The following is a 22,743-nucleotide window of genomic DNA, read 5'->3' as shown; positions in this document are numbered from 1 at the left end:
TATGAGAAACAGTCAGTACACAAATAGACTTGGAGATGGGAGAAGGAGTGTCTAATGCAAGGAATGGTAAGTACACCAGTGTACACGGTTACAGAGTATGGAAGGGAGTAAAAGATAAGATTGGAAAGGCAGGAATTGGCCAAATTGTGAAGAGTTGATGCCTTGATCAGAATTACTTAATCTTTCAGAGTTGATTATTTTTTACATTGTTGCAGTTGTTGTACAAATTGTTCTCCTCATTCTGTTCACTTCACTTTGCCTAACTTCATAAAAGTCTCAAGTTTTTCTGAAACCATCCCCGTGGTCATTTCACACAGCATAATAGTATTCCATCGCATTTGTATACCATAACTTTTTCACCCATTCACCAATTGAAGGGCATCCCCTCAGTTTCTAGTTCTTTGCTACCACATGTTTGGGGCAGCTAGGTGACACAGTGGATAAAGTGTTGGCCCTGGAGTCAGGAAAATTCATCTTCCTGAGTTCAAATGTGACCTCAGACAGTTACTAGTTGTGTGACTCTGGGCAACTCACTTAACCCAATAGGTTCCTCATTTGTAAAATGAGCTAGAGAAGGAGATGGCAAACCACTCCAGTATTTTTGTCAAGAAAACGCCAAATGGGGTCACAGAGAGTTGGACACCATTGAAACAACTGAATGACAACAACAATATATATTGTTGTACAAATGGGTCCTTTTGGGGGCAGCTAGGTGGCACAGTGGATAGAGCTCCGGCCTTGAAGTCAGGAGGACCTGAGTTCAAATGTGGTTTCAGACACACAACACACAACATGTACTAGCTGTGTGACCCTGGGCAAGTCACTTAACCCCAATTGCCCAGCAAAAAGCAAAAAACAAAACAAAAAAAAGGGTCCTTTTCTTTTTCTTTGATCTCTTTGGGGTATAGACCCTAGCAGTGGTATTGCTGGGTCAAAGGGAATATGTGTTTTGCTTTTTGAATAATTATTTTTTCCCCAGTTAACATGTAACAGTAATTTTTATGTGATAATTTTATTATATATTTAAAAGGAATAGCATATTGTACTTAATTGATTTACAATTTCATGTGCAATCATCTTTTTAAATTATAAAATGTTATAGAAATGCTTTTTTATTACTTCAATTAGAAATAAAAAGATAATACTATCAAAATATACCTATGCCCCTCACAGCTGTGTGTAAGAGATTTCTTCTTTATTAAACAAGAGATAGAAGCAGTTATAAAAGATAAAATAAATAATCTTGATTCCTTGACACTGGAAAACTAATGCACAGACAACATTAATGCATGTAGGATAAGAAAGAAGTGATCAAATGGAAGAAATTTTGTATTAAATTTCTCTGATAAGGGTTTGGTATCCAAGATATGTAAACTTTATATATATATATATATATATATATATATATATATATATATGAAACTTATAGCCATTCCCTATAAATGGTCAAAATATATAAACACATAGTTCTCAAAAGAATTGCAAAGTATTCACAACCACTTTGAGAAATACACCAAAGCATTAATAATAATAGAAATGCGATTCAAAACAACCTTGAGGTTTTAGCTTACATCCTGTATATTGGCAAAAAAAAAAGATTAGAAAAAGGCAGTATTCAATGCTGAAGGGTTTGTGGAAAGATAATCACACTAATACATTGTTGGTGAACTGTGAAGTGGTACAAACAAATTGGAAAGCAATTTAGAATAATTCAAATAATGTGACCAAAAAAATGTCCATGCCTTTTGAACTTAAGACTAAATTACTGGGCTTGTTGTTTTATCCTTCATTTTATTTTTTTTTCTTAAAAATTAATTAATTAATTAATTGCTTTTTAGTTTTCAGCATTTACTTTTTTAAGATTTTGAGTTCTAAGTTTTTTCCCCTTCCGTTCCAAGATAACATGCAATCTGATATAGGCTATACATGTACAATCATATTAAACAGATTTCCACATTAATCAGATTGTGAAAGAAGAATCAAAACAAAAGGGGAAAATGATGAGGAGAAAAAAAAAGAGAGAATGGTATGCTTCCATATGCATTCAAACTCCATAGTTCTTTCTCTAGATGTGGATAACATTTTCCACCATGAGTCCTTTGGAATTGGAATTAGATCACTGCATTGCTGAGAAGAGCTAAGTCTATCAAAGTTCTTCATTATGTTGCTATTACTGTGTACAATGTTCTCCTGGTTCTGCTCACTTCACTCAGCATCAGTTCATATAAGTCTTTCCAGGCTTTTCTGAAGTCTACTTGCTCATCATTTCTTACGGTACAATAGTATTTCATTACCTTCGTATACCACAACTTGCAGCCATTCCCCAGTTGATGGGCGTCTCCTAAATTTCCAATTCTTTGCCACCACAAAAACAACTGCTATAAATATTTTTGTGCATGTGGGTCCTTTTCCCTTTTTTGTCATCTTTTTGGGATATAGACCTACTAGTGGTATTGCTGGGTCAAAGGGTATGTACAGTTTTATAACCCTTTGGGCATAGTTCGAAATTGTTCTCCAGAATGGTTGGATCAGTTCACAACTTCACCAACAATGCATTAGTATTCCAATTTTCTCACATCTTCTTCATCATTTTCCTGTTTTGTCATGTTAGCCAAACTGATAGTTGTGAGGTGGTGGTACCTCAGAGATGTTTTGATTTGCATTTCTCTAATCAGTGGTGATTTAGAGCATTTTTTTCATATAACTATACATAGCTTTAATTTCTTTATCTGAAAACTGCTTGTTCATTTCCTTTTACCATTTATCAACTGGGAAATGACTTGTATTCTTATAAATTTGACTCCATTCTCTATATATTTTAGGAATGAGCCTTTTTTATCAGAGACACTGGCTATAAAAATTGTTTCTGAGCTCTCTGCTTCCTTTCTTCCGTCTGTTTTGTTTTGCGGTGTTTTTTTTGTTTGTTTTGTTTTGCTAGGCAGTAGGGGTAAGTCACTTGCTCATGGTCACACAGCGAGTAAATGTCAAGTGTCTGAGGCCAGATTTGAACTGAGGTCCTCCTGACTCCAGGGCAAGTGCTCTATCCACTGTGCTGCTTAGCTGCCTCTCTGCTTCCCTTCTAATCTTGGCTGCATTAGATTTGTTTGTGCAAAAACTTTTTAATTTAATGTAATTAAAATCATCCATTTTGCATTTCATAATGTTCTTTATCTCTTGTTTGGTCACAAATTCTTCCATTCTCCATAGATCTGACAGATAAACTATTCCTTGCTGTCCTAATTTGCTTATGATGTTATCCCTTATGTCTAAATCCTGTACCCATTTTCAGCTTATATTGGTATGTGGTATAAGATATTGGTCTATGCCTAGTTTCTATCATACTCTTTTCTAGTTTTCCCAGCAGTTTCTGTCAGGTAGCGAGTTCTTATCCCAGAAGCTGGGTTTATGAAACAGTAGATTGATTACTCTAGTCATTGACTACTGTATCTTGTGTACCTAATCTGTTCCACTGACCCACCACTCTATTTTTAGCCAGTACAAAGTAGTTTTGATGATTGTTGCTTTCTAATACAGTTTTAGATCTGGTATGGCTAGGCCACCTTCCCTTGCATTTCTTTTCATTAATTTTTTTGATATTCTGGACCTTTTGTTCTTCCAGATGAATTTTGTTATTATTTTTTTCTAGCTCTATAAAATAATCTTTTGGTAATTTGATTGGTATGGAACTGAATAAGTAGATTAATTTTGGTAGAAATTTTTATTATATTTGCTCATCCCACTCATGAGCAATTAATGTTTTCCCAATTGTTTAGGTTTAACTTTATTTGTGTGCAAAGTATTTTGTAATTATGTTCATAGTTCCTGGGTTTGTCTTGGGAAGTAGACTCCCAAGTATTTTATATTGTCTACAGTTACTTTAAATGGAATTTCTCTTTCTATCTCTTGCTCCTGGACTTTGTTGGTAATATATAGAAATGCTAATGATTTATGTGGGTTTATTTTATATCCTGCAACTTTGCTAAAGTGGTTAGTTACTTCAAGTAGTTTTGTAGTTGATTCTCTAGGATTCTTTAACTATACCATCATGTCATTCGCAAAAGAGTAATATTTTTTTAATAGTACACTGTTGAATAGTTCTTCATGAACCCTACTCTTATTGGGAAGGCTTCTAAACTTATCCCCATTACAGATAATGTTTGCTGATGGTTTTAGGTAGATACTACTTATCATGTTTAGGAAAGTTTCATTTATTTCTATGTGATCTAGTGTTTTTAATAGGAATGGATGTTGTGTTTTGTCAAAGGCCTTCTGCATCTATTTAGATAATCATATGATTTCTGTTCATTTTGTTATTTATATAGTTAATTATGCTGATAGTTTTCCTAATATTGAAGCAGCCCTGCATTCCTGGTATAAATCCTACCTGGTCATAGTATATGATCCTTGTGATAATATTGCTGTAATCTCCTTGCTAATATTTTATTTAAAATTTTTGCCTCATATTCATTAGGGAAATTGGTCCATAGTTTTCTTTTTTGCTCTTCCTGGTTTAGGTATTAGCATACTTATTATATCATAAAAGGAATTTGGATAGTACTCCTCATTTATGTATTTTTTCCAAACAGTTTATATAATATTGGAATTAATTATTCTTTAAATGTTTGGCAGAATTCACTTGTGAGTCTATCTGGCTCTGGGGATTTTTTCTTAGGGATCTCACTGATGTCTTGTTCAATTTCTTTTTCTATGATTGGGTTATTTAAGTATTCTTTTTCCTCTTCTGTTAATCTGGGCAATTTATATTTTTATAAATATTCATACATTTTGATTAGATTATTAGATTTATTGGCAAATAATTAGGGAAAAATAGCTCCTAAAAATTGCTTTAATTTCATTGGTGGTGAATTTCCCCTTTCATTTTTGATACAGGTAATTTCCCTGTTACTATTAATGGCAATACCACCCTCTTAGTCCCCCAGTCTGATAACCTAAATGTTGTGCCAAATTCTTCACTCGTTTTCTCTCCCCATATCAAATCTGTTGCCAAGGCCTGTGAATTTTAACCTTTGTAACATCTCTGGCATATATGTCCATCTTTCCTTTGATACTGCTTCCAGCCTGGTATGGGCCATTATCACCTTATATTTGGACAAATATTGCAGTAACCTGCTGGTTGGTCTGATAGTCACAAATCTAGCCCCATTCCACTCCATATTCACTCAGGTGTCATAGTGGTCATACTAAAGAACAGACCTGACCATGTCACTTCTTTCTCCCTCTGCCAACTCAATAAACTCCAGTGGTTCACTCTCCCCTCTAGGATCAAGTAAAAAATCCTCTGGCATTCAAAGTCCTTCATGCTTCCTCCTACCCTCCTTATCTCCACCTCCTGGCTTCTTTCAAGTACCAGCTAGAACTCCACTTTCTACTGGAAGTCTTTCCAAATGCCCTTTAATTCTTCTTCTGTTGATTATTATCTTCTGTTGATTTATTTTGTCTATAGCTTGTTTGTAAATAGTTGTTTGCATGTTGTCTCCCTCATTAGATTATGAGCTCCTTGAGGGCTAGCACTGACTTTTACCTTTCTTTTGTATCTCTAGCTCTTGAAGAGTGCTTGACACATAGGCTATTTTATTCTAGAAACCATAGAGAGCCATTGAAAACTGTTAATTTGGTATGAGCATGGTCAGACCTGTGTCGTCTTCAGTACTTCTTGCATCTGTAATTTAGTCCATGTGGGTGCTTCACTCATATGGGTGAAGCTTGTAAACCCTTCCACAACTTATCTTTGAGAGTTGCTGTGGTCTCTTTTTTGATCATACTATTGCTAAGAAGCTTATGAATGTCTTTTCCATTTAGTTGACCTGGTCCTCAGGCAACAGATACATATAATCTCAAGAGGCACAGTGGAGAGTGAGCTGACCTTGAGCTAGAAAGACCCAGGTCAAGTTCTGTGACTCTGGTCCAGTCGTTCAAACTTTCAATGATCTAGGTGACTGTAAAATTCAAGTTGTAGAGAAGGTACAAATGTATTGGTAGAGAGAGTTTCCTGTATAGAAAAATCACAGAGCCAGTCCATATCCTTATATCTTCTGTCACCAGGCACATATTTGAAACATCCAGCTTGGTAGAACCTGGCCGAACTTATACTTTACTAGCGTAGCCTTGAAGAACCAGCGGTCACCTTTATTTCACAATGAAGCACCAGAATAGGACTTTAGTGAAAGGCAGCTGCATCAAAGATAGATAGGGAAGAAGACAGACTTCTAGTCATGTGACCAAAGGGACCTATTATAATAGTCTAGGCTGGAGGTGGGGTAGCAGTGCATGCAATCCTGATCCTGGAGCCAAGAAGACTCATCTTCAGATCTGGCCTCAGACCCTTACTAGCTGTGTGACCCTGGGCAAGTCACTTAATCCTGTTTGCCTTAGTTTCTTTATCTATAAAATGAGCTGGAGAAGGAAATGGCAAACCACTCCAGTATCTTTGCCAAGAAAACCCCGAATGGAGTCACAAAGATTTGAACACGACTGAAAAATGGTATATGAGTGGCTGAACTAGGAGGATGGTTGTGACAATGGAGAAAAGAGATACTGTGGAGGTAGAATTTACAAAAAGTTGTTTACTGATTTGATGTGAGGATTTAGGGAGAGCATAGAGTTGGGAATGGCTATGGGATGATGAAAATCTGGGTGACTGATAAGATGATAAATGACCTTGATAGAAGAAATTAAGAAGTATGATATAGATATGGGTTCAGAGTGAAAGATGTTGACTTCTTTTTTGGACATGTTGACTTTGAGATATGAGTGGCATCCAGATGGAGGTGTCCAGCAGGCATTTGGAGGTGTGTGACTAGAGTTCAGAAGAAAGATTTAGAACTACGTAATATAGATTTGAGCGTCTTCTATGTAGAGATGATTGAACACATGGGATCATCTTGGGAGACATCCACACTTACGTGCTGGAGGTAGATGATGAACCCACAAAGTATTGATCAAATAGGTAAGACAAGAATCAGGGGAGAATAGTGGCTAGAATAATGGCATGGAAGCATTGTTGAGAGTATTCCAGAAAAGGAGGGTTTGATTGACAAAATCATGAAAGATTAGATTGAAGGAAAGACTATTGGATTTCAGACTTGAGATCATTGGTAATCTTGGAGAGAGCTGTTTTAGTCTAGTTGTGGGGGTGGAGGCATAATTGTAAGGTAATGGATGGTAAGGAATTGGAGGCAATGTAGACAACTCTTTTTAGGAGCTTGGTAATGAAAGGGAGAAAGATATAAGAGATTTTCATAAGGATTGAGGAAAACTGGGCATTTTTGTAATAAGCAGTAAGAAGTGAATAGAATTTCTGTAGTTCTTTATCTTCTGTAACTTGTTGGCTCATCCACTGTAATTATTTTCTTATTGTTTGTGCTGTTAAGAACATTGAAAGATGAGATGACCAAGTATCTTATGGAATGATTCTTTTTGACAGAATATTTCTGCCTGCTCTTTTATTTGCGTCTTCAAAGAAGAACCTGTGAGTTATCTTTTCATTTAAATGCAACTTCTTTGTTCTCTGATTTCATTTATATTTATATTGTGTATATCAATATGGATATTGTTCATTTCCACTAATATGTATTAATTTTAAGGTCATTGGACAGAAATCTTCTCAGAAGTTAAATTGCTAGGTAGTCTAAGTAGGTAGTTTAAAAACTGTGTGATTCTTAGCACCATCTGTCTTTTTTTCTGCCATGTTGCTACTACCATAACAGCAGAATGGGTAGAAGAGCACACAGGATTACAAAATTTCTACTTAGTACAGTGGTTCCCATTTAGTGGTTTTTGGCTATAGTCCAAGAGATTCCTGCTAAAATTCTTTAACAATGCCTTAAGCAATTCAATGATTGTTGAATATTATGAGTAGTATATTAAATTACCCTGGGGATTCACACATATTTTGTTGTTGTTGAAAAGAATTCAAAGAATAAAAAATTTTGGGAACCACTGATGTAGTGTCCAACATTCTTTGATAAGCCTTCCTGTACTTAGGCTGGTCCTCAGGTAGCAGACTACAGTCTGTTGCTGGACCCAGCCTTGGAGTCATCTCATTTTGGTAGTTTATCAAAGTTTCACTCCTCTGGAATAGAGCCCTCCACACTTGATGAAGCATCAAAGTAGGGTTATGTATATGTAAAATGAATTGAAAAACAAATATTAATTTTACTGTGCCACAAATCATTTACCAAATAATTAAGTTCTAGGAGGCCAATCTTTAGAAGATTTAAATGTTTAACTTTAAGGTATGAGCAAAAAGGGGGCATTCACTGGCTTCATTATATCATCTGATTTACTGTTGATCTTCTCTGGAGATGAAATGATCAATATAATTTTTAATAATTTTTTAAAAAGAAAAATTTAGAACTGCCCTATTGGAAAGAGCTTAGATTGGCCTATTAGGCTGATGCTCTTTCCCATTCTGCAAAAACGTTTGTTTCAGCATACAGTTTTTCCTTATTTTCAATTATGGTTCCACAGAAGAAAATTGATTAGTAGTTTCTCTTCTCTTAAAGAACTAACTTGCCAGACTTTCATTTGAAGTAAGTGTTTGGTTATAAATTGATTATTAATTGGTAGAGGAGACTCTTCTTCCATGGAGACATAATAGACTTTTTTAAATTTGGTAGCTATCCCTAAAGGCAAACTGCATAAAAAAAATTTAAAAATAATTAATCACAAAATTATAAACTCCACTTATTGTGATATAAAATACTCATATATTAACTTTAATAAAATGACAGGAATTCTTTTTGCTTCTATTTTGGACCAAGACTAGTTCAGGTTGGTCTGTTGGATTAGGTTCAGGATTAGAATGAAGTCAGACATTTGTTAACCATATGTCTTTCAATAAAAGGAGGTTTTCTGAGCAATAGCATATAAAGGATATTCAGCACAGAATATAGTGTTGGCTTAGTTGGCACAGGTCCATTCACTTATTTGCTAGGATAGTCTGCCAGTGAGGGTATGATGACCCACATAATAGGTTAGCCTGGTGGGCACCCACTAATTATGTGCTGAGCCTATATGCTTTAGGCATTCTACCGGGAAACTACAAAAAAGTTCAAGCCTTAATCACCTTGAGCAGTTAGCTATCAAGGATGTTTGCTTAAACTCTTTGGGGAAAAACTAGTCTAAAAGGACCATCCATCTTTTTGTTAATAGTAGATTTTATTCCTGCCTTATCTCATCCTTTAAAATATCCTAAAGTTCTTTGAGTTCCTCACATGGCCTTAGAGCCATAAATCACAAGTACTACATAGTCTTGGTCTGGAGGTTCTTAAAGCCTTATACAGGCTGGTTAGAGGAGGAGACAAAAACACCCCCCCACCCCTCCCCCACCCCCACCCCCAAAAATAAAGAAAGAAAGAACAGTCCCTGAAGGAACTCAGTGAACCAAGATCAGAAATTCTTACTTTTTCCCTTCAGAAGCGTTCCCAGATCTCAATAATCCATGTTGTGGGCAGAGAGTAGTTCACAGTGGATCTCCCATTGTAAATAGTTGCAAAGTACAAGAGCAAGACCAGCAACATCAGGATCACAATACACATGTGATTTTGTCACAGTCATCAATCCTCATTGTGGCTCGGGGACCCCACCTCCCAGGCTTAGAAAGCAAGGCTTCTTCAAATAATTCTGCCAGCTGGTCCAAATCTTTCTTTGAAAGAATTTGTTTAAACAGTCTTAGAAAGAAGAATTACCAATCGAGGTGTAACCTTGAGTCTTTTCCTGGTTCATCTCAGTCATCAGAGGCCCCCGAGGTTATGTCATTTCTACATGGGGGAAAAGAAAGGATTGAAGAGGATCAACTGGGAGTGTAAGCAGCCTGTCCTTATCAGTTAAGTCTGCTTAGAGGTTGGAGCCAGGAAGCCACTGGACTGGAGAGGCCTTTCTATATTCCTAGGGTGGTGGATTCATCCTTCAAATGGCTACTAAGAAGTAGCATATCCAACTCCAGTAATTGAACATAGTGACAAAGATGTTTCAAGAGTCCATTTCATTGTTAGGCCAGAGTTCCTCTTCCAACTCCTCATCCTTGGGCAGAGGTCAGTTATGGGATTGACTCTGGGTACTATTCGGGAAGCAATGTGGAAAAAGATTATCAGCAAAGATCTATGATGAGCTTTTTTTTACTGCTGCCTATGTTGATGGTTGCATTGCTACTTTGCTACCCACTCAGTTGGCTTTGGATCTGAATGGAATGAAACATTATATAACTTAACAAAAGGAAGTTTACTCAATAGCATGGGAAGGATATTTAGCAAAGATACAGTATTATTTCACTTAGGTGGAGTTGCCTTGCCTTGACGTTTGAATGGTGGTGAGATGAGTATGGAAGACTTGCATGGCAATGAGGAAACATGTTAAGCCTGAGTAGTGCAGACTACTTCTGTTTTAGGTGATGAGAAAGCAATGTCAAAAGTTCAAGTCTTGATTACTAGGAAATATTAACCTTGTGACAGGTCGCTCTTTGTCCTTCATTCTGGAAGAGAGGCATGCCATCAGGGAGGTGCCAGTGAATTGGATTTAAGTGAGAGAGGGCTGTGCAAAGTCATCAGCCTCACTTTCTTCTCAAGAGCTATCTGGGTCCATTGGCCAGATATGAATCAGGACAACTGGAGATGGCCCTGGATGCAGTGGGGGACCTTGGCCTTTTCTTTTTTCTTTTTTTTTAATTAATAAATTTATTTATTTATTTCTAGTTTTCAACAATCACTTCCATAAGATTTTGAGCTCCAAATTTTCTCCCCATCTTTCCCCTCCTGTCACTCTAACACAGTGTGTAAATTGATATAGGCTCAACATATACGTTCATATTAAACCTATTTTCACATTAGTCATATTGTAAAGAAGCATTAGAACCAATGGCAGAAACCACGAGAAAGAAGAAACAAAAAAAGAGAGAGAAAGCAAATAATATGCTTCCATCTGCATTCAGACTCCATAGTTCTTTTTCTGGATGTGGACAGCACTTTCCACCAGGAGTCCTTGAAATTGTCTTAGGTCCCTGCATTGCTAAGAAGAGATAAGTCTATCAAAGTTAGTCATCACACAGTGTGGCTATTACTGGGTACAGTGTTCTCCTGGTTCTGCTCACTTCAATCAGCCTCAGTCCATACGAGTCTTTCCAAGTTTTTCTGAAGTTTGCCTGCTCATCATTTCTTATAGCGCAATATTATTCCATTACATTCATATACCACAACTTGTTCAGCTAAATCTGGGACCGTGGCCTTTTCAAACTAAGGTCTTTAACAGGTCTCAGTTTGACTGAGGCAATACCTGATATTCAGTGATTAAGGAATGAGGCAAAGAATGGCCTCTTTTTAAAAAGAAAAAAATAGGAGCAGCTAGGTGGTGCAGTGGATAGAGCACCAACCCTGGAGTCAGGAGTACCTGAGTTCAAATCCAGCCTCAGACATATAACACTCTAGCTGTGTGACCCTGGGCAAGTCACTTAACCCCATTGCCTAGCCAAAAAAGAAAAAAAAAGATCTGGGAGAAGACCTTTAGGGTTTCTGGTGAAAGCAGAGACAATTGGTATTTACATGCATTCTGAGCCAATTATGACCCAAACAGTGACCTAGTAGGGCTTGGTCTGGGACCAGAGTGATTTGGGGTTAAGGCTGTTCTTTAAGAGAAAAAAATGAATTATTTAGTCTTTTTGTAAAGCAATATGGTAGCATCTGAAAGAGAGGTAAAACTGTTGGTATTGTTAACAGCATTTTTACTGAGCAAGTCTTTAACCTGAAAGTGATGAAATAGCAGGCCAGAGACAAAGTACCAGTAATTAGGTAGCTGTTCAATTAGTTTCATTATGAGGAACAAATTTCCAAATCGGGAATTATCCTGATCAGAATTCCATGAGTGGGAAGGAGGGGGAAGTTGGATTACAAACAGTCATTTCCAGGGCCAGAGTTGTTTCCCATGATCAGCCCACAAATCCCACAATCAGTAAGGTACAGGTGTCCTAAAGTTCTGTGGCAGCAGTATTGTTCAAGTATTTGGGGGTCGTGACTTGGTGGGTCACAGGTTCTATAGCCCTTGATTCACTTCACTTCAGATACACAGCCACAAGAAGCCAGTGATTTGAGCTTTGTCAAAGTTTGATCATTTTAAGCTGCGTTGTAAGTCTTGACTCAAGCTAGAAAAGGCAGTTCTGAGAATCACATCTATTAGTATATTCATTACACATATTGATTATTATGAAAATCATAATTCCACAGTATTCTTTGATGTACTGCTCTCTAACTAATAGAATCCTACCCAAAGATTATTATTCAAAGGAAAAAAGACCTAGCTCTACAAAAATCTTAATAGTAACATTATTTGTATCAGCCAAAAAAAAAAAAGGAAACAGGTGTTATGCCCCAAATATTGGGAAATTGGGTAGATAATTTGGTATGTGATTGTAGTGGAATACTGAAGATTTTACCGCTAGGTTTGTAGAGCTTGTGAGTTCTATACCCAGACATTGTACTGTTGAAAAATACAAAGACCAATATTTTATGATAAAATGTTTTGCAATTTTAATAGTTATTCTTTAACAAAATGGTAACCATAATGTTATTAATGTGATGAATGGGTTTGTTTTTTGGTGCAGAGTTTCTCAAAATATAATTTCATTCATGGTATTGTTACTCACTTTTTTAAACCACTAATTAAGATCATTATTATGTCTTTAATTTTTAAAATTTATTTTGTTAAATATTTCCCAATATAAAAAAATTTTTAACAATTGTTTTTTAAATTTTTGAGTTCCAAATTCTTTCCTTCTTGCCCCTCCCCCTTCCTTGAGAAGGCAAGCAATTTGATTTTGATTATCCATGTGAGGTCATGCAAAACATATTTCCATATTGGTCGTGTTGCAAAAGAAAACACAAACAAAAAAAAAGAATGCTTCATTCCATATTCAGAGTTCATCAGTTCTCTCTCTGGAGGTAGATAGCATTTTTCATCATGGGCCCTTTGGATCATTGTCTTGATCAGAGTAGCTAAGTTTTTCAGTTGATCATCCTTACAATATTGCTGTTACTTTGTAAAAGTTCTCCTAGTTTTTCTCACTTCACTTCACTTTTCATGAGTTCATATAAATCTTCCAGGTTTTTTGGAAACCATCCTGTTTGTCATTTCTTATGGCATGATAGTATTCTATCACAGTCATATAAACAGCTCATTTGGCTGTTCTCAATTGATGGCCATCCCTTCGATTTCCAATTCTTTGTCATTCCATATTACACAGATATATTATCAACTGAAGCAAAATTTGTGTATCACTTTGATAAATCAGAAAATTCAACATTCACTAGTAGTCAAAATATAGTAAGATTACTAGGTTACAAAGACTTATTTTAGTGTACTATCACAAAATAAGTGTTAACTGTACTCATTCAGATGAAATAAGAGTAAATGTATCAAATTTGGTCATGGCAAGATGGGTCCCTTATAGTTTCATATTTAGAAATATCTAGATCTTTATAAAATAAAATGAGAATTGCTTCTATTGATCAGTCAATAGAAGAGGGAGCAGAAATGGAGGATAAAGGTAATAAAGGTTCCTAACACATTATGTTGAAGTCAAGAAAGTCATCAATAAGACAGGAAAGGGAAGGAAGGAAGGCAGGCTAGCCTATACTGCTTCACAAAAATGGAGGCTCCAGGAGGAACTCATCAATAGGAGAAAGAAGATGGAGGGATATGCTATAGTGAGCAGCCCACAGGAGTTGATAGCATCTTTCAGGGCAAGGAGGACCCAGGTGTTGAAGGAAGTTCCAGAATGAGACAGAAGAGTAGAAGCATGATTTTGAAGTCCAGAAAGTCAGGATGGGCAGAGAAATGAGCATGATGTGAGAAAATAGAGGTAATGAATATGGCTTTTCAGTTATGAAGATCTGCCAATTCTATGTCCATAGCATCTATCAAAATTCATTTCATTATCTCTATTCTTATGAAACTACCCAAGAATATGTAATTATTAACATTTATCTGGACTATTATCAAAACCTCCTAACAAATCTTCCTGCCTCTAATCTCTTCTAATCTATTCCTTTGTGTGCTTCAAGAGTAATCTTCCTTGTGCATAGATTTGACCATGCCATTCCTTCCCTCAAAAACCTTTCAGGGGCTTTGAATTGGGTAATGATTATTTTGGAATTCCTTTGCCTGGTATTCAATGCCTTCTACATTCTGGTACCAGTCTGCTTTTTCAGCCTTACTTTATGTGATTCTGCTTCACATACTCTTTTGTTGCTGTTCATTCATTCAGTCGTGTTTGACTCTTTGTGACCCCATAGACCGTAGCACATCAGGCCCTTCTGTCCTCTACTATCTCCTGAAGCCTGTTCAAGGTCATGTTCGTTGCTTCCATGACATTATCTGTGCATCTCAACTTCTGTGGTTCCCTTCTCCTTTTGCTTTCAGTATTTCCCAACATCGGAGCCTTTTCTAGTGAGTCCTGTCTTCTCATTATGTGGCCAAAGCATTCAAGCTTCAGTATTTGTTCTTCCAGTGAGTAGTCAGAATGAACATACTCTGCTCCAGTTAAATTGATTATTCTCTGATTTACAAACTTACCCTACGCTTTCTTACATTGATGACTTTGCTGTTGTTCTCTATGCTTAAAATGTCCTCCTTGCCCCTCTGTCCATGGAATTCACACCCATTCTTTAGAATTCCAACTCAAATGCCACTTTTTCCTTGAAGCATTCCCTCATCCCTTCTGTAAGAAATAACTTTCCGTCTTGAATTTCTCATAAGTAGTATTTTGTTTTAGAAATCTCTAATGTGCTTATTACCTAATGATGGATTATAAAATATCCGCGTTTGTATCTTCTTTTACCTCTTAAATGTAACTCTGTGAGGACAAGGGACCATGTCTTAAACTTTTTATCTCTTCTACAGTGTAGGTGCTTAATGAATGTTCATTGAATAAATGAATGTTTCGAGTATTTAAGACAACATGGATTATTGATTGTACAAGTAGCATCTCATCTTAACAGACTCAGTGAAATAAAGATCGTTTCATTGTATACATATGTAGTTGAAAATGGAAATGTAATGCTGAAGTATGCAGCCAGGGCTGTTGTTTTCTAAGTTAACTGTTTGGTTTTCTGTTATTGTTAATGCACCCTAGCTTAACCATCCTCTTCTTCCACTTTGTTAATCATCTGCTTTCAATCCAACTTCTGTCATTTTTATGATTCTCAGAGAAAGTACTTATCCCTTTCTCCATTCAAACTTTCATCAAACATGTCAAGTTTGAAGAATGTTTTATATTGCATTCAGGTACAGGCATGCCCTATGTAATGTTACCTCAACCCAGTGTTATTTTGCAATAACATTATTAAAATGATATAATGAGATTCTTCTGAATATAGTTTGAATGATTATTGAAGATTCAAATTGGATGGTTAACCATGAGCCAAGTTAGTACTAGAGCCCTGCTTGGCACTAACTCACTTGAATTTATTCTAACATTGTTTCACTTAATGTCGTTTTTTGGAGGATTTAAAGAACTAGTCTGGGTAGGCCCATACAGTTAGGCCATGCTAAAACATCTTTGATGAAGAGCTTGACTAATACATGGATGAGGACTTGTAAAGGGATCTGTTCTACAGGTTTTTCATTTAATATAATTAATTATAACGAGGTCAGCAAGGAATAATTACTCTGGGCCATCTGCTAGGACATGGAGAATAGCCTTGTTGGTGCTTTTATGATGCTGTTTATTAAAATGATATTGTGTATGATGATGTTTAAAATGTCTCCTTTGCCACATCTAGGTCCATAGCCCAGTTGGTGGCATGTCTGGCAGTAGTTCACGGTCAGGGTCTGTGGGGGGATTGACCATGAAATCACAACTTCAGATCATTGGTAAGTCTTTGAAAAGATAGTCATTTGCTTTTTTTCTCTTAAGTTGAAAAATAACATTGGAAGAAGAATAATTTGCCTCTTCTATTTATTAAATGTTTTCAAGGTATAAATTGTGTTTAAATCATAAAAAGGCTGAAAATCATTTGTGTACTGTTATAGCTTCCTCAGCTAGATTGTAAGCTCCTCCTGGGCAAGGATGACTCATGTGTCTCTGTATTTCCAACAATACCTAACAGAGGGCCTTGTATTTGGTAAATATTTATAGATTGGCCTGCTTCTTGTTGAAGAGTTTAACTTTTTGTTTTTTCTACAATAGTTTAATACTAGTAGAAAAAATAAATTTAAAATAAGATTTTGTTCTGCCATTAACTTGCAATGTGACCATGTCCAAATGCTGTTGACTCTGCCTTTGTAATGTTTCATTTTTTTCCCTTCTTTTTACTCCTGCTGAATCATCATACTTTATATCTTCATCTTCTTCTAGCATTTTGCCTGGATTCTGTACTTGGTACTTACTGTACTCTTCTTTTGTTTTGTGTTTTATTGTAAATTTCTTGAGAATAGTCTTCTACAGCAGTAGTGTCAAACTCAGATAGAAATTCCCAGAAGGCTGCATGTTGACTTAGAAAGTCACAAATTAACATTATCTATTTTGTATTGCATTTTTATTTTGATAAACATTTCCCAATTACATTTTTATTTTTTTCATAATTTTTTTTATTCATCTTGTGTTTCTTCAATCATTCTGTCATCATAGTTATCCCAAGTATCCTGCTCCATCCTAAAGAGCCATCCCATATGACGTATGATATTTTTTTAGAGAGGGAAAAAACCCCAGCCAGCTGATTGATACATTGAAAAAGTCTGAAAATATGTTGTATGTATAACACCTGTGGATCTCCCACCTCCATGAAAGGGGAGGCTTGGGAATGTCCTTTCATATCTCTTCATTTGAGTTCTGCTTGATCTTTATAATTTGCTACATTAATTTTTTATTTTTTTGGTGTCTAGTTCTTTCCATTTATATCATTGTAATAATTGTGTATATTTTTTCTTGGCTCTGCTTACTTAACTCTGCATCAGTTCATGTTGATTTTTACGTGCTTCCCTGTATTCATCCTATACATCATTCTTAGCACACAGTGACAATACTTCATTACATTCATGCGCCACAGTTTGGTTAGCAATTCCCCAGTTGATGAGCATCTATTTTGTTTCCAATTCTTTGTTATCACAAAAAGTGCTATTATAAGTATTTTGGTATTATATGGGAACTTTCTTCATATTGATGACTTCTTTGGAATATGGGCCTAGCAATAGAATATCTGGGTCAAAGAATACATAGACATTTCAGACACTTTACTTAAATAATTCCAAATCACTTTGCAAAATGATTTTACCATTTCACAGTTTTACCAACAACATATTAGTGTATCTCTTATCTTACAACCCTTTCAGCACTGACTTTTGTCATTTTTTGGGGTCATTTTTGCTAATCTATAGGGTGTGAGGTAAAACCTCAGGGTTATTTTGATTTGCTTTTCTCTTATAATTGGTGATTTTAGAGCATTCTTTCATTATTTGTGAATACTTTGCAATTCTTCTTTTGAGAACTGTTTGTTCATATCCTTTTACTAGTTATCTGCCCCCAGTTATATTTTAATTTGGTTCTGGTGCACTCAGGCTTCCCTGAGTTTGACACCTCTGTTTTAGAGAGGTAGCTTTATGTGTTAGAATGATAGTCTTGGATTCAGGAAGGCCTGGACTTGAATCCCTCCTCAAGACACTTCTTATGTGATCCTGGGCAAGGAACTTCACCTTTCTCCTTCCCAGTTACCATGTCTGTCGCATGGGAATAGTAATAGCACCTATCTCCCAGGGTTGTTGTGAGCATCAAATGAGAATGTATGTAAAGTGCTTTGTGAACCTTAAAGTATTATATTGAGGTGAGCCTTTTATGATGATGATGATGATGATGATTCACCCTGAGTTCCTAACAGTCCTTTGCATCAAATAGATGCTTAACAAAGGATTTTTTAAAGTGAATTAAGAAGAGGAAAGAGTTTTTTTTCTGGAGAAATTATTGAGATTTGGTGACCTTGGATAGGTGTGTGAGATCCATCCCCTCAGGAAAGAAGAGATGAAAGAGAGGAAGACTTCTTCACTCTTTCGTGATCCTTCAATGTCTGTTGACATTGTCTGTTGACAAAACCTGCTTCCAGTAGATGTATTTCATACTGCAGAAAAGATTAGGACCACTTGCTTATTTCTAAGGTCTCTCTTTTTAAAAAATTTATCTATTTTTAGTTTTCACCATTCACTTTTTGTTTTGTTTTATTTTGTTTTGTTTTTTGGTAATTGGGGTTAAGTGACTTGCCCAAGGTTGCACAGCTAGTAAGTGTCAAGTGGAATTGTCTTAAATCATTGCATTGCTGAGAGAGGAGGTAAGTCTGTCAAAGTTGGTCATCGCACAATGTTGCTTTTACTGTGTACAACGTTCCCCTGGTTCTGCTCACTTCACTCAGCATCAGTTCATTAACTCTTTACAGGTTTTTCCGAAATCTACCTGCTTATCGTTTCTTATGGAACAGTAGTATTCCATTACATTCATGTACCACAACTTGTTCAGCCATTCCCCAGTTGATGGGCATCCCCTCAATTTCCAGTTTTTGCTACCACAAAAAGAATTGCTATAAATATTTTTGTACACGTTGGTCCTTTTCCCTTTTTTATGATCTCTTTGGGATACAAATCTAAGGGCTCTTCTGTCACCAAGATGCAGTGATTCATTTTCTTGTCCGCTATGATCAAGATACTGCAAAAAACAGTGGGGTCCAAAATGACCCTTCTGTGTACCTATGCATTTCTTTGTTGACATGCCTAAGTTGGCCAGAATAGCTTTAGGCTGGTTACTCAGGTCCTAATCCTGAAGCATGAGTGATTTTTTAAGAAATAGGAAGTATAAACTAATGAATGTTGTGCTGAGGAGACAGTTTAGTAAATGGGGCCTTTATCACTGTACAGGTGGTTGGCAAGATTTTGTTTTAGCTTTGGAAATAACTTCAAGAAGCATTTTGGCAACAGGAATGTTTATCATTCATAATTTTTATTAGCATATTTCTCCATAGTTATTTTGTATCAAGAGCTCAATCAAAAGAACATAGTAATACATATATAATATGCTGCTCAACTTTATATCAACATCTGTAAACACTGCAAAGAAAGTCCTCAGAAGTCACTAGGAATGATTCATTAGAAATGCTTAAAATCTTTCAGTGACTTCTTATGGCCTGCAGAAGTGGTCCTTAACCTGTTGATGTTATTAGTTCATCTCTAAGCTTGAACTATGTAGATGAAGGGAGAAGTATTGAGAGTACTGGGAGATTAGGGAAGCCAAACCCCTCCTCGCCTGTAAAGGGAAGAGGGAAGGAAGTAGTTAAATAAGTCCTGTTCCTACTAATTTCTCCTTTTACCTCAAGCTGCTAAAAGAAAGCACTTTCCTGAAAAAGTCAAATTCCCCCATCTCCCAAACACTGTTTTGGAGGTTCTTAAAGTTATTGTTGAAGAAATAAGAAATTTTTTTTTTAAGCTAGGCAGTGGGGTTAAGTGACTTGCCCAGGGTCACACAGCTAGTAAGTGTCAAGTGTCTGAGTTCACATTTGAACTCAGGTCCTTCTGACTCCAGGGCTGGCACTCTATCCACTGTACCACCTAGCTGCCCCGGTAAGAAAGATTTTTTAAAATTCATTTTAATTTTTGAGTTATTTGTGTTGAGGCATCAGAGGGTAGTGGAGTATAAGGAACTGTTTGACTTTTATTTGCCTCCTCTGACACTTAAAATCCATGACTATAGACTGATCATGTTATCTCTCTGAGCTACCCTTTCCTTATCTGTTTTTTTTTTGGGGGGAGGGCAATTGGGGTTAAGTCAGTTGCCCAGGGTCACACAGCTAGTAAGTGTCAAGTGTTTGGTCTGAGGACAGATTTGAACTCAGGTCCTCCTGACTTCAGGGCCGGTGCTCTATCCACTGCCATCTACCTGTCCCCTACCCTTTCCTTATCTGTAAAATGGGGATAGTACCTATAGCATCTACCTCTCCTGGTAATGTGGAGATCAAATTAGATAATGTATGTAAATGCTTTACAGACTTTAAAGTGTCATGTTAATTTTTTAGTCACTATTATCCTGTAAAATATCATTTGAATACTTGGTTAAATAAAAAATGATGGCTAAAGTTTTATAAAATAGAACCACATAATTAGCTATTTCTCTGTGCCTTAAAATTTGAGGATTCCTACATTCTTTTAAAAAAATTGTATGAGAAATTTCGTTTTTCCTTAGATAAAATTACAGAAATTATTTTAATTAATAGTAGTATATATATATTTCCTCAGCTATCATTGATTATACCAACAATAAATTATAATTTTAATATCGCTGTCCTTGGGAGTGATTGTCTCACTGGCCTTTGCCTTGTTAGCTTTCCTTAAAAACTTGTTTTTTTCTCCTGACTTATCTATTTCTGTTAGGAGAAGTAATGCCATTCACTCAGTTATTCTGCTAAAAACCTCAGGCTGTTTTTCATTGTTCTCTCCCCCTCACCTCCTACATTTAATTGATTGCCAAGTCTTAATATATTTTGCGTCCATTCCTTCTTATTTTTACTACCACCATCCTTGTCCAGGCCCTTATTACCTTACTTCCTACTTAAGACTACTGAAGTAACCATCTAATTAATCTCTCCATCTCTTTCATATTGCTGACATATTATGTACAACTCTTCTTCACTCAGTTTAAAGCCCTTCAGTGGGTTCCTGTCATCCACCAAATGAAGTCCCTGCTCATCCTGACAATTGAGTTATGAGTAATCTAGTACCACTGTATCATTTCAACTTTATCTTACTATGCCTCATAATGAACACTAAGTGCTAGCTAAATGTGACTACTTGCTTACACATCCTTGTGTTTTCCTGGCTTTGTAACATTGACCATAATATTCCTTATGCCTACATGTCTTTCTTCCTCATTTCCAACTGTTGAAATCCTACTCAGCCACCTGACTTAGCTTCTAGTGTTACTTCCTTCATATAATCTTCCCTTTTCCTTTTTCCCTTTCTCAAACCTCAAAAATTATTCTTCTTTCCCCAGGTAGCATTTTGTTTCTACTTCTTTTATGCAGTTGTCATGTTCAGTTTTGTCCTTTAATTACTTGATTGGGTATCCATCATTCCTCCACTGGATTATATAGTCTAATCCAAGAAGACAGGACAGAGACCTGTTTTTATTGTGATATCTTCCTCAGCATCTGGCGCAGTGTTGGGCACATAGTTCTTAATAAATATTTGCTGAATTAACTCAGAATAGCAGGGAAGTATTGGGCAGTAAAAAGTTAGAGCCTTGCCCTGTAATGTCAAGAACAATATAGAATCTATAAAGTATATCCAGACTCTTCAAAGTACAGATAGGATGGAGGTAATATAAACTAATAAGAATTGTATAGGATATAGTTTGTTGATGCATCTGTTCCACAGAGAAGTATATGTATATTTCTCTAATTGAAAAGGGTTAAAAGTCATTTGAGGTCAGTTATTTTTATGATAAACAGAGTGACTAGATGAGAGATTTAAGGGACATGTGTTATTAGAAAGAGATTAGATAACAAAGGGTCTTTGTTATCTTAATAAAATTTAAAACTAGAATTTTAAGAAAGGAAACAAGAAAAAAATCTTTTCCTGTAATTTGACAGAAACTTCATTCATTTTTTGGTTGTGTCCAACTCTTTGTGGCCCTGTTTGTGGCAAAGATACTGGAGTGGTTTGCCATTTCCTTCTCTAGCTCATTTTACAGATAAGGAAACTAAAGCAAACAGAATTAAATGATTTGCCCAGGATCCCACAGCTAGTAAGCAAGTATCTGAGGTCAGATTTGAACTCGGGCAGAGAAATCTTCCTGACTCTAGGCCTGGGACTTGATCCACTTTACCACCTAGCTGCGCTAGAAACAGAAAGACCCTCATTTATTTAGAGTATGGTATATACATGAATACACTTCTGTAATATGCCAGTTTTACTCAAGAAACATTTGGTGCCTGCTGTGTGCCAGGTATTGTGCTAATTACTGGGGATACAAATACTAGTTTAAAAAAAAGTAGTTTCTCCCTTTAGGGGCTTACAATAAAATGGTGGAGAACTACACACAAAAGAAAGCAGAAGAAAATGGATGGGGTGGGAAGGGAGGTAGAAGAAAGCATAATGTAGTGTTCTAGCGAGGTACAGAAGCAGTGTAGCTGGTGAGAAATGTGGAGGAAAACTGCTGAGCCTCTTCTTTAAATAGAAGTCTTACCTCAGTTCTCAAATATGTAGGGAACTAAGCCAAATTTATAAAAATAAGAGCCATTCCCCGAAGGATAAATAGTCATAGGATATGGGCCCATAGTTTTCAGAAGCAGAGATCAGAGCTATCAATAATCACATGGAAAAAATGCTCCAAATCACTAATAATTGGAGAAATACAAATGAAAACAACTCTGGTGGTACCACCTCACACCTATCAGATTGGCTAACGTGGCAGAAGAAGAAAAACTATCCTCTGTGACACAGCAATACCACTGCTAGGTCTGTATCCCAAAGAGATCAAAGAAAAAGGAGAGGGACCTCTATGTACAAACATATTTAAGGTATAGTCATCCTTTAACATTTGTGAGGACCTTCACGAATAAGAAAAAACATGAGTAACTCTAGGCCCCACCCCAAACCTTTATTTTTAATAATTCTGATCATATTTGTTTAATACACAAAACAAGTAAAACAACACATTGCACCCATAAAAAAGTTGCAGTTTCTACATGAGAGAGATCAGAATCT

General features: G+C 36.2%; 1 protein-coding gene across 2 annotated transcripts in view; it reads left to right on the top strand.

The window, feature by feature from the left end:
- ITCH (itchy E3 ubiquitin protein ligase) overlaps positions 1-22,743 on the top strand; it is a 150,355-nt gene that overhangs the window by 32,404 nt on the left and 95,208 nt on the right. For both annotated transcript variants that reach the window (XR_002326840.2, XM_020998549.2), the window contains exon 2: positions 15,789-15,879. Coding sequence is in view for 1 of the 2 variants with exons in the window: in XM_020998549.2 (XP_020854208.1) it covers positions 15,810-15,879 (70 nt within the window). In the remaining variant the exon portion in view is untranslated. The remainder of the gene's footprint in view (positions 1-15,788; positions 15,880-22,743) is intronic.

The sequence above is a fragment of the Phascolarctos cinereus genome, unplaced genomic scaffold, assembly GCF_003287225.1.
Source record: "Phascolarctos cinereus isolate Bilbo 61053 unplaced genomic scaffold, phaCin_HiC Scaffold_2;HRSCAF=192, whole genome shotgun sequence".
Lineage (NCBI taxonomy): Eukaryota > Metazoa > Chordata > Mammalia > Diprotodontia > Phascolarctidae > Phascolarctos > Phascolarctos cinereus.
This window is presented reverse-complemented; position numbering and strand designations above follow the sequence as displayed.